This window comes from Coturnix japonica, chromosome Z, assembly GCF_054131305.1.
Source record: "Coturnix japonica strain WE chromosome Z, WE-NBRP24, whole genome shotgun sequence".
NCBI classification, from domain to species: Eukaryota; Metazoa; Chordata; class Aves; order Galliformes; family Phasianidae; genus Coturnix; species Coturnix japonica.
In genome coordinates, this window is record NC_140702.1 from 12906458 (window position 1) to 12919494 (window position 13037).

Genomic DNA, 13037 nt, shown 5'->3' on the forward strand with positions numbered 1-13037 from the left:
ATCAGCTGTACAGGGAGAAACTTCTCTTTCCCTCCCATCCTCTTACTTTCTACTACAATATCAACAGAAAACAAACCTTTTTAGAACTCATTTGTTCATTCTCTATTTTTCTCCCCATTTTTTTATTGCTAAGAAATGAATAGGCAAATACAAATTGATTATTTTTCCAACAGTTCAGTTTAGGGCAGATGTTTTCCATTTTACATCATCTTTGAAGGAACATTCTACATGATGGGATAACTGGGAAAAACTGTAGCTTGAAACTCAATGCCTTTTTCTCTCCTACAAACACTTAGGGAACCTGATCTTAAGGCATCCAAAAAGCCATTAATTTATCTACTCTGGTAGATCTTTCTGAAAAATCACAGTACAATGGGAACTTGAGAAGCATGGCATTGTGACTTCAGGCATAAAATTAGCTTATAATGAATTTTTCAGATCCCAAATCTGATTAGAATAATAGCAGAGAAACACAAAATGGTCATTGTGAGTCCAGTACTGAGATCTGGAAGGTAAATTCAAAACCCCAGCCTTATCATGTGTTTGTTAGACTTAAGATTTTGTTTGAAATGGCCTTGCTTTTAAGTACCTCATTTTCAATGAACCTAAGACTATTTAAATGGAAACTGTTCCATTTCAGAATGTGAATTGTGTGCAACAAAGAACCTGTCACTTTTGCATGTTCCCCTGTTTCAATACAGAGATTCCAATTAAGGCTTGTCATTTGGAAAGAAGTAAACACATTATGTATGTAGATGCTCGCATCCACATAGTAACACAAACAGTGGAATATTATTCAGGAACTGAGCCCATGTAGTACCGAAGTACAGTCATTCATATCTAATAATGGAACAGAAATAAGCAAGTAAAGGGAGAAGAAAATTACAAAATGACATGGAAACTACGCAGGATGCTTACTGGTTGTCAGCTTACACAGTTTACAGACATGAAAACCTGCAGAATAACAAAACAAAAACAAAAACAAAACCACAAAACCACACCAAAAAACCATGCAGATTTTATGTATCATTGTTCACTCACAAAAACAGACCTAGCGCTGTGTCCAAGCCACATGTTAACAGAAGGTCTCGACATGTCACCAGCAGATGCACCAAAGCAGCATGTCTGAACAGCATGATCTCTTTCTCGTCTACTTTACCTTTACAAAGAGTAGACAGGTTTTGTTCACATAACATTTCAGAAATTACACAATAAATATGCAAGCAATTTACAAGAGCTCAGCATCTCAGAATTTTCCTTAAAACAGTTAAATAAATATAAACTTGAAAGACTGTTCAAGAAGTAAAAGGCCTAACTTTCTCATGTTATCTGATCCACAGCAAGCATGGGGAATATATGGGGAAGCATTTCTGAAAGCTGTGTAGGCATAGATGGTGTTTGCTGGAGGATAGGATAACAGTTCCTCCAAGTCTGATGTTAAATTGACACTGTCTTAATGATTTTGGTAAGACAATTTTCAAACAGACACAGAAACTTATAAATTTCCTGTCTTTTGTTCATACTACTGCCTCATCTGACAAGTCAACAGCATGTTTTTGTATACTCTTCTCAGAAATATTATCCTTTCTGCAGTTCACTGACATGGGTGGTCAGTTTCTCCCTCATGTATGGGTGAAGCGGACTGCTTCTCTTTTTGAAGATCCCTCAAATTAACAGAACTCTACTGATCATACTTTTAATATAGTAGTCCTATTGATCACAGGGTGTCATCTCGCAGAGACCACTAAAATAATTTCTGTTCATCTTCTTGCTCATTTGCAATTTCATTGTCACTTCTTTCATTCTGAGAAAGATACATGAAACCCAGAAAGTAATAACATTTGAACAGCTGAAATTTGTCACAGAGCTTGTGACATAAAATGCAGACTCGTCAGGCAGTAGACAGCTTGCTCTATTATTCTACAGGTATGAGCAGTAAAAGTAAAAACAGAACAAAAAATGAACAAACAAAAAACAAAAATTCTGAATGTTCAAAAGCTTTCTGTATCTTCCTCAAACAGTCCGTATTTTGCTGTGAATTTTGCCATCCCTCTCATATCTGTAGCATGAAGATTTTTGTCACAGATTAATTATTATTATTATTATTTTTCTTTTCCTGGTTCTTCAGAGTTTGCACATACCAGAAGTGAAGTTAGAAAGAAATGAAATCAATATGATTTTCTTCCTTCTGATTTCTAAAGTAAGCTTAGCATTATTCATTTATTTTCTCTGTAGTCATGTAGATGTAAAAAAAACAAAACAGCTACCAAAACAAATGACAAAAATATGTAGACAGCTTTTCACCTTAAAATTTCTAAAACAAAACAAATGATTTTAACAGTTTGATATTGAAGCAACATTCTTTAATCATATCTAAAATATTTTAAAATGAAGTTCAATTAGAATACTTCTTGTGTTACAGTATTTAAGTTAATAAGTGTAAGGCTAAAAAAGTAGGAAATATTATTCTAGAAATAAAACCATACAAGACAAATTGCTGAAACTTTGTTACTTAATGGATACGTTGAGCTGTGTGTCACCATATATACATATATTAGTGCTGCAGATGAAACACAGACTTTTTAAAAACATACCTTCTTTAAAATGATCACATATCATCTTCTCCTGTTGCTTTAGGAAAAATCTTGTGTGATCAAACTTAATGCTGTCAAAGCTCCAACTTACAGAAGCAAGTACACCCAGACTTCTCAAGTCTTTTAAAGCAGAAGTGGCTGCTTCCTTCAGCAGGCAGTATGCCTGGCATTGGCTTTCTGAATAAAAGAAAACACAGTAGTAAAGTTTGGCATCATGTACCAGATGATAATACTCAGAACACAAAGCTACAACATTAACAGAAAAAACAAGTGCTCACTATAGATCCTGCTGGGTCATAGAATTAAGCTACTCCTCACAGCAGGCAACTGTATTATTTCATCCATCTCATAAAGAGACCCAAATACATGATGAATAGTTAGGATTTTATGACTTCCACTAAGTTTGAAATATTACTCCATTGTTTAATTATCTTTGTTTATTCTGTAGCCTAAGCTTAGACTTAGCTGACAATTTCATTTGTTATGATAACTTCAACTTCTTCCTTAGCATTCAACTTCTGGTATCTTTGGCTAGCAAAGTCAAAGAAATTGATCTCTTAGTGCTTTTATATTTTCAAACTAAAACTAATAGTCCTAAATAGCTTCTAGGTGGCTGTTTTATAATTCCTTCTAAGTCATAGCCAAATTTTTGCAATTAGAATCCTTGATAGAGCTGATGAATGCTAAGTGAGCTCAAAGGAATGAACTTTTCCACAGGAAATAGAGTGAAATACTTTAATACCCATTATCTTAATATGCTCGTCATAATAGTTGAGTTGATCTTGTTAAGAACTTGTTGAGAGCTCAGTGATTCTTCTCTTCCAAGAATTTACTATTACTTTCCAAAGTATATTAAGCTGACCTATACAAATTATGTAATTCGGCTAGCTGATGACCTAGGTTTATTTGGTCAGGGTATTACTTCCTAACAATTAAAAAAGAATTCATTAAACATTCTAAACAAAAATTACTATCATGTCCATAGCAAAGCATCCATAGCTTCATCACCTTCCAAGAAAGGAATTTACTCTTAATATTTAATATAAATCAAAGAACTGTTTAGAACTATTATCCCTTGTTCTATCACTGCGTGTGCCTGCAGATGTCTCTTTCTTCCTTATAAGCACCCTTTAAATACTGGAAGACCACAATGAGGTCTCGTCTGAGCCTTCTCTCCTTCAAACAGAAAAAATTCAGCACCCTCAGTCTTTCTTCATGTGAGAGATTCTTTGCAGGGCTGATCTCAATCCTTTCATCCCCAAATCTGTGAAATTGTTTTGGATTGCCCCAATCCAGGTGCAGCATCTTGCACTTGGGTTTGTTGAAGCACAATGAAAAACTACATTTCAAGGACTGTAATGGAGTTGGGCATGCTTTGTATATGTTTAGATTGAGGCTGTAAAATATCTTGGATAAGTATCTTTTTAATATTTATCTACCAGGAATGGTTTCTATCTACAGCTCCTACTGTATGGCAGAACTGTAGTTCTCAGTGCACATTCTTTGACTTAAAGAAAAAATACAGCAGCACTGAGTAAGGCTCAGTTATGTATTAGATAAACACAGAGAAAACTGCTATTATGTGGAGGTAGCATGGTTAGTTTGTTGAACTGGACTTCATTAAAGACATTTTCATTGCTAATCCATCCTGCCACCTATTCTCTCATTTACTCTGTGGAAAAATTCGCATTCATAATTTGAGAATACTGATTAACCTGAAGAGATTTCGTGTCAGCTGACTTGGGTCAGACATAACTAAAAACATGTATTTTTTTGTTTGCATGGCATTTGTCTTAGTGCTAAAACATAGTTACATAGCCTGTTCTCACACCAATGCATACAAACGCCCATCTCTTTTGAATGTCATCAGTCACAAGGATGATAGTAAGCTTAATAATTACCATATCTGTTTGACTGGCAGTTTTTAATATAAAATGATAATATGCTACTGTGCTATGTATCTACAGCCCTATAAAGTACATCAAAAATCAGTATACCTGATGCTTGAATTTTGACTATGACACTGCTGTCATTCTCTTGCTCTTTTTTCTCTGTTCTTGCAGGCTCACAAACAGAACTGTCCTCTTTGTGCACAGGTAAATGTAGTTCTTCAGGCTGTAGCACTGAGTCATTAAATCAGGGATAAACATTTTGATACAAACATAACAAAACCCTCTCAATGAAGAAAATCATTTTGTAAATGACTTTACATGCAATAAAAGCTTTTCAAATTAAGTAGCTTGTACGACACATACAGTGTTTTCTTTCCACAAACAGCTTTCTTTCCGTGGTCTCATACTACTGAAAAAAGCATTGAGACAGACCAAGACATGGCAGAATCAGGCTGCATTTCCTAGGAAGTGAGGCACTAACAAGTTCTCAGTCAGTGTGAGTGAAGATGCTAGATAATGAGCAAGTACGAGTGGAAAGGATTAGATAACATAAGCAACCTAGAGAGAACATGGAAACAGCAAATGACAGAAGAAAGATTTTCTTTGAACAATTGTTTACCAAAGATAACATTTTCTTCCTATCTTACAGCTATCTATTGCAAGTTACTAGTATTTTAAAGATTTTTTTGCTTTGTTCTTTATAAACACTGATGCAAGACCTCCATACACTACTGTCCACAAAGCTTCCTTTGTCAGTGCTATCTCTTATTTCAGACATGGGTTCTGACTGGTTGTCTCCTAAACACCGCCAATTATTTTCAGTTAAGAACTTCAGTTAACTCAAAAAAACAAACCGGCCAAATAGAGATAAAAATATAATTCAAAAACGCCTAAATTTCTAATTAAGTCTAAAAGCCCCCTTGTTTTAAAGAGCTAGGTGGGTGTTAAACTTGGATCAACAAATAGCTTTTACTTCTTTTCTCTTGTATATTTTTTAAACTAAATATTATGTAAAGTGGAATCTATAAAAAGTAAGCTAAACAAGATAAACAAAGGAGGAATAGCCCTTTCACAAGCTTACTGCGCCCTGCTTGGAAGTGTAGAATTGACTGCTTGCCTTTCAAAACATTTTTATTGATCTTAGAAGATGCAGTTGTAGTCAGAATTCGCTAGATGGTGGCATAAGGCTACACTTCTGATAACTTGCTCTAATAGTTTTAAAAGTGAGATTGCTGCTCAATCAGGCCATGAAGTTGGGTGGGTTTTTTGTTGTTTTTTTTTTTTTTGGGGGGGGGGGGGGGTTGTGGAGGGTTGAGGGAGTGGGGGTCAGAGGAAGGGGGGAGGTTAGGATGTCTACCAGAAACTGCAAAAGATGAATTTCACCCAGAATTAATTTGCTCTATATTACTAAAAATAACTTATATACAGAATAAAGAGAATCTCAGCATGGCTGCGATAGGCAGGGACCTCTGTGTCTGTCCTAATCCCTGTTCCAGCAGGAAGGCCCAGAGCAGTATGCCTAGGACCACATCCAGGCCACTTTGGGGATCTTCATGGAGGAAACACCGCAGGATCTAGGCAGTCTGTGCTAGATCTGGCACCTGCACAGTAAATAAGTGCTGCCTGATATTCAGTTCTTCTGGAGTAAGTACAGTTTAAAGTCAGTCTTCAGAACAGGAACAAACTCATGCATATTACACTAAAAACCAACCAAACAACAACAAAACAATAAACAAACAAACAACTCCCCCAAGCCCTAGAACAAACAAAAAACACCCAATGAAATCTAAAGAAAAAATGAGGTCAAGAACCATAGATGAACATTTAATGACATTAAAGATCTTAAAAATGTTACCACTGAACTGACATTTTCCCCCCAGAATTCTACAAACATGAACTACCAGCATCCATGGCATCCACCGACACTAGAAAGCAGTACTGAAAATGGAATAACAGCAGAATAAAGTGATTAACATACCTTTTCCAGGACTATCTACACCATTTTTTCCCTGACTTTGAGTGATCGTCTGTTTACACCTTAGCATTATAAAGTTGTTCAGATCAGAATCATCATTATCCCATTTTGAATCCAGTGTGAATGATGCGAGTTTCTGGCCCTCAGAAAACCTGTGTTGTTTAAAAGGCACATCTCTACAGCTGACAGACCCAAGTGATATGTTTGTCTTCTCTTCTTGGTTTAAGAAATAAAGTGGCTCTTCTATCTTACTCTTCTGTGCATTTCCTCCTGCAGCACTTTCCAGAGATGTATTTATTCTGTCTATTTTGAGAGAAGATGCAGCATTTATAGGCAGGCCAAAGTGCTGCATCTTGTTCTGAGGTGGCATGCAAAGATCAGTTACTTTGTCCATCTGATGTCTTTCACCGGAAAGCAATTCCTGATCTGACACGGAATTCTTCTCTTCAGGCCATCCTAAAAAAAAAATAAATAATTGATTTCTCTGCTGTAACACAGAACTTTTTGTTTTTTAAGTTGATCCGAGTTAAAGTAAATTCCTTCAGATTTAAAGCATTTTTTTATTTCTTCTTTCTTGTCTTCCCAGATCCCTAGAATTTAATTTTAGAAAAACTGTACTGACTACTCTTCAGTCAAAACGTTCAATTCAATGCTACTGTTTTGTTATCAGTTTTCAAAAGTGATGCTTCCTGCTGTTAGGTTTCTAAGTGGGATAGCAACACATTTGACTGGGAAAACTTCTCCCCTATATCCAATCTAAATCTCTTCATTCTGAAAACATTTCCTCTTGTTCTATCACAACAGACCCTACTCAAGTGCCTGTCTCCTTCTTTCTTATAGCTGCTCTTTATGTACTCAAAAGTCACTATAAGGTCTCCCCGGATCTCTCTCTTATCCCAGATGAACAGCCCCAGCTCTCTCAGCCTGTCCTCATAGGAGAAGTGTTCCATCCCTTGGATCATTTCCTTGGTCCTCCTCTGGATACACTCCAGCAGGTCCATGTTTCTCCTGTACTGAGGACTCCCTTATCTAGATGTAGTACTCCAGATGAGGTCTCTCTGGTGCAGAACAAAGAGACAGGATCACCTTTCTCACCCTGCTGGCCACGCTTCTTTTGGCCTGGGCACCTTGCTACAACCTCCTTTCAGAGAACTGTAGAGAGCAACAAGGTCACCCCTGAGCCTCCTATTCTCCCAGCTGAATAATTCCAGTTCCCTCAGCCACTCCTCAAAGACTTGTGCTCCAGGCCCTTTCCTTCTTTGGGCACATTCCAGCACCTGTTTTTTTTACCCAACAAAGAGTACACTTGCTCAAGCAGTGGGCTGCAATGTGTGAAACCATTTAATTTAAAAGTACTTTGGTTGACAGAGGTTACACTTCATCTTCATACTTTTAGAAAATATAACTTCGTATATTTAAACATTTTTGTTACTGCAAGATGTTTTAACTATCTGAAAGTATGTCCTAACTACAGCAGCATTTCTGTTTCATAGTGTTACAAAACACTTTGTTCTTGAAAACAATTTTTTAAAATTTCTGTCCTTGTTGGAAGTACGTAAACATCCCTTTCTTTATCTTTCTCTGTATAAATCTTTGCCTTTTTACCACTGATTTATTTTATCTTAGAAGATACTTACTTTCTAACTGATATATAGAAAATTTTGTGAATGCTTCTACCTCTGTAGAAAGCAAACTGTTTGTATTACTGGAATCTCCCTTTAATTGCTCCAAAGTTTCAACACAGACCACATCTAATCCCATAGGAAGCCACCAGTCCTTCTCCAGAGAGATAATCACTGGTGTTTCTACGTCAATTGAAAGCATCGTCCTCAGTTCTGTGAGAGAATGGTGTCGATATTCAAGTTTAAAGCTCCAATAATCTACAAAAACAGAAATCAACATATAATGTTAATGATTTAGAAATGAAAATAAGCAGAATATCACACTGGAAATGAAAAATACCAGATACTCATGGCCTGTGTGTAGTAGTAGTACACATATTCCTTGGTTTTAATTTTGTTTGTAAGCCAGTGTTCATTATGACACATAAAAGCAAAGCAGTTACTAGTAATGAGTGTTCTGGTGCTGTCAGAAATCACCTGCAGTTTTTGTTTTGTTTTTTTTTTTGTTTTGTTTTGTTTTTATTCATAACATGAATTCAGCTCTTGTCAAGTTAAGAAATATTATTTTCCACTTTCAGTATTTTTCTACTGCTTGATAAACATTACTTTAGGTAAAATAGCATCCAAAATAGAGTTATTTCAACAGATTTTATTATTAAGTTCAAATTGCCTCACTTCTTTAATACAGTTAGTAGTATTGAACAGAACATTTTGTTGTGAAGTGAAACTCTTCATTCAAATTATCTCCACAGTAGGATACATGGCATACTAAATGCTTTGTTGCCATATTGTTTATGTTTACTTCTACTTTTAAAAAGTCAGGTTATCCAAACCAGAGAGTTACATCGACAGGGTGAGCCCCAGAGGCTCAAAAGACATACTTTGTATTATGACATTATCTTTCCCACTGCATCTTCTCCATGTGTGTGGAAATGTTCTACATCAATTAGAAGTTCAGTATCTCCTTACCAACAAGCAAAAGAGAGCTCACATTATCCCAGTACTTTTCTGATTGCCATACCAAACAGTCCAGGTATTCCTTAGAGGGCTCTGTAATCAAAATACTAAGAAGAACATAAGAGAAGACATAGAAATGTCAAGTTTAGTGACATTATCTGTCGAATTTTAAAACTGGTTGATTTTTACAAAACTACTTTTAAAGACACGCCACCTCTCCAAATTTCATGTTCATACACTTCTTCATTAAAAATATTTTCTTGTGTCTATAGGACATAATTTCATGCAACACCACTGTAAGAAGGAAGATGTGAGAAAAGATATCAAGTCTGTTTTGTGAAGCAAAGTTTTGCTGAATGAGAATTCTCTACATTGCATTCGCTTCCATGAAAGGTATTTAAAGCCTTTCTGCCTATGCAGAAGAGACAGCAAGATGAAAAATGTTAGTCTTAGAACAGGACAAAAAGGAAAGGATGAAGCCATTCTGATTCTCTGTCAGTATAGAAAGGCTTGAATTGCATTGCTGTGTACCCCCAGACCACAGAATATACTTTCTTACTTTCTCCAGAATTATTTTCAGTAGGTGATACCTAGTAAATGCGTGTAGTTGCTAAATGTATAAACACTGATACACATACATGCATGCCATACAAAAATATTTACTGTTGTCTGTTCAAAAATGAGAATGGATTTTCAGTCTATCAATTCTCCCAGGGGAAAGAGGTTTACAATAGAAACTGTTGTTTCTTTTTTCAAGCCCTCTTTAAAAAGGCCAGAGGTAATTCATATTGTTTACGCTATAAGACAGTATATGTAAAACTGTCTCAGCACACATCACTACCAATTCACAAACAGACTAAAGCAATTTTTGCACTAATTTTAAGGATTTATGATTTAGAGTGCTTATGACAGAATTTATTACTACAAAGTTTTCATTACCTGTTGTCAAAAAGAGGATTAAGTTCTTCTTGAAGTCCTACACAGAGAAAATCCACTTGCGATCTTTGTTGTTTGCATGGAGGAGTTAAAGGTACTTCGATTTCATCTTTCAGGTATGAGATGTGATTGGCTAGAAAACATATAGAAACCCACCCAAACTAAATAAATATCTAGTACAGTTCACAAGGCTTCATGTGAATGAAGCATGCAAACTTAGAAATTTTACATTGATGAAATTCTACACTAACATTTGTAATATTTTAATGGGTTAATCCACCACTTCAGCAATAAGAAACAAATAGGCACATTTAATATTTAAATATGCCTATTTCAATGCTCCAGACAGTTTGGAGATATTAATGTGTAGAGATTACATTTCCATACTCATTCTAAGACACAAATCTGGCTACCTATGCTTCCCTGTAAGATAATGCTTAGGATTAAATCACTAGGCATTATGGTTGAGGTTTGATGTTAACTAATGACCCCTGTCAGCCTTCTTAGTTCCCACATAAATGGAATTCAGATTGGAGAGATGATTCAGTTTTTTGGTGGCTGTAACAGTGCACTTGCAACTGAATAGAACCAGAAAATTCAGGAATAAAGTTCAGGCTTACAAAGATGGAATTATGTTTTCACATAGAGTTAGTTCTCATTTTAATTTATAGGTTTGAACACTGAAATGAATCACAACACTGTTTTCTAGAAGCAGTATATAGACAAACATGCTTGTTACTAGTATGTGCCAGTCATTTTTCAGTCTTTTTTTTTTTTTTTTTTTTGCTAATCATATTAAATGCAAATATTTTAATGGATTATTTCTTTCAATTGAAATCTTATGTGGAATTTGCAACTTAGTGGATTTTTGGTATAATTCTGTAAAAACTCGAGGTCTATATGACTGACCTGGTATTCATCTCTCTAGCATTCTTCCAATAGCATTGCAAGCTAAGCTTGACCAGAAAGCAGAGGTCACAAAAAACAAACAAACAAACCCAGCAGTTCTTCCGTGTTCTCAGAAAACTAACAGCCAGAAAAACTGGAATTAAATTAGTGCCTCCATACGGAAAAACATTTGTAACAAATTCCCTATTCATTCCAACAAGCTGAAAGCAGCTGCAATCACCATAAGCACATTGTTAGGCCAACTGGCACTCAGTAAGCTATGAATCAGACACCTGCCCAGCTGCTTGCAGCTGTTCCTTATACAAACTAACAAGCAGACTGTAGATCAGGAAGGACAGAAAAGAGTGTTAGGAAGACAGAGAGTAAATAGTACATGTTGAAAAGTAAGAAATTAAAGTTGTTACAAAAGAAAGAAGCACATTTCCAAATAGTGTAATTTCTTTCTCACTTAGAACCAAAAAAAGTTCCGTGAACTTGAGCTGTGAACTTCAGATTCACTAATCTTTTTCATGTCTAGAAACAAGTTTAACAATTTTTCTTGAGCAAGACAGGAGCTTATCTCAGGACAGCAAAATTCCTGACATAAAGATTTCACCTTTTGCAATACTGTGCATATTCATTTGCACCTTATTATTCTGCCCTTGAGACTGGAATGTTCTGACCCACTATGTTAGCTAAATGCTGTCTACACTTAGAGGGTTATTTACTTTCTAGTGACATAAAAAACTGAGTGAATTCTCTTTGATTCTCATCGCCTTCATCAAAAAATAACCCCCATGGCTAGCAGGAAAGGTTGGTAAATGTTGGTAAAAAAAAATGCCACTATTTTAGAACTGGTTCTTCGTGGAGTCTTAGCAAATACGTTGTGCCTATGTTAACTCACATACAGCAAAACTAAGAAAGAGGTGGAGAATTCTAAGGTTTCCCTGTTGAAATTTGATCCCTGATGTAGGAACTTCCATTAGGAAACAGTGTCTTAGTAACAGGGTTGGCTTTGCAGACATCAAGCCTACAGATCTGTGAACGTTTTTAGAAGGAGAAAAAAAAAAAGAATGTATGCTGTCTGTGCCCTTGTGACTGAATGTTGCTCAGTTCAATAGCAAACCTCAGCCAGCAGATAGGTAACAGATATTAGTGATATTGCTTTCTTCTAAAAAACAATTCAAGATGTCTTGCCTACTCATCTGTATTGGAATAATGGACAAGACCCTAGGTAAGGCTATAGCAACTTATTACATACATGAGTCCCATATTTCCCAAACAAACTCTACTTAAACTCCTCCTGCTTATCATGAGTACTTCAAGTAAAGAGCAGGCAGCTATTTTAGTGGATTCAAATTGAAATTAATCTTGTGAGGCAAATTACTCCAGAGGTAAATTAAGTTTAACTTTGTCTTGGTGGGAAAACACAAAAGTTAAGGCAAACCCACCACAAAGCAGAAACTTTGAGCAGATACGATTGCTTCCATCAAAATCCCATTACAACACAATGTCAGGAACAGGATGCTATTAGTCTGAAGGAGAAAGACATTAGTCTTTTAAAAATCATTTAAAAACTGAGATTAAAAAAAAACCACAGGTTTTGATCTGAAGAAAAGACAGGATCACTCAAGAATTTTTATAAATGCTGAATGAAAAATTCTCAAGTGAACAAGAACTGTAGGAGAACACTGCTATTGCCCAATACAAAAATGGGTAGAGTTTCTGCAAGATTGAACACACAGTAGAGGGACAAATTATTGAATCATAGAATCGCTACTGTCTGAGATCATCTTGCCTAAATGTCCTAATATTTATTCTTCTTAATGCTGTTTAATCAAGTATCGCCACTTTTCCCAGGACACAATGAATTTCAAATGTCATTTTTTGTCCAGGCTTTTCTGAAATTTCCTGATTTCAGCATAGGAAAAGCAAGGATTTAACCCACATGTTTCAGCACCTCAACATTTTCAGTTTATTTCAGTGGAACACAGCTTCAATGGCTGTTTGAATTAATTTCACACGGCATTACTGAACCACTTGCCAAGCAAAATGCTTGTGCAGTAGTTTTGTACCTCAGGAAGATCTGACCTTGGTACTTCTCCCAGAATTGTCCTCCAACACCATTCTTTGAAAGCATTTGCATAAGGACTTAAACTTTAAACTGTACTCT

At 35.8% G+C, this 13037-nt stretch overlaps 1 protein-coding gene across 1 annotated transcript in view; it reads right to left on the reverse strand.

The window, feature by feature from the left end:
• Window positions 1–13037, reverse strand: part of SHOC1 (shortage in chiasmata 1) — a 44319-nt gene that overhangs the window by 19008 nt on the left and 12274 nt on the right. Inside the window, exons 9-15 of the mRNA XM_015849868.3 lie at window positions 9980–10109; window positions 9053–9147; window positions 8099–8341; window positions 6465–6917; window positions 4592–4717; window positions 2595–2771; window positions 1052–1159 (exon numbers count right to left, since the gene is read on the reverse strand). Coding sequence (XP_015705354.1) covers window positions 1052–1159; window positions 2595–2771; window positions 4592–4717; window positions 6465–6917; window positions 8099–8341; window positions 9053–9147; window positions 9980–10109 — 1332 coding nt within the window. The remainder of the gene's footprint in view (window positions 1–1051; window positions 1160–2594; window positions 2772–4591; window positions 4718–6464; window positions 6918–8098; window positions 8342–9052; window positions 9148–9979; window positions 10110–13037) is intronic.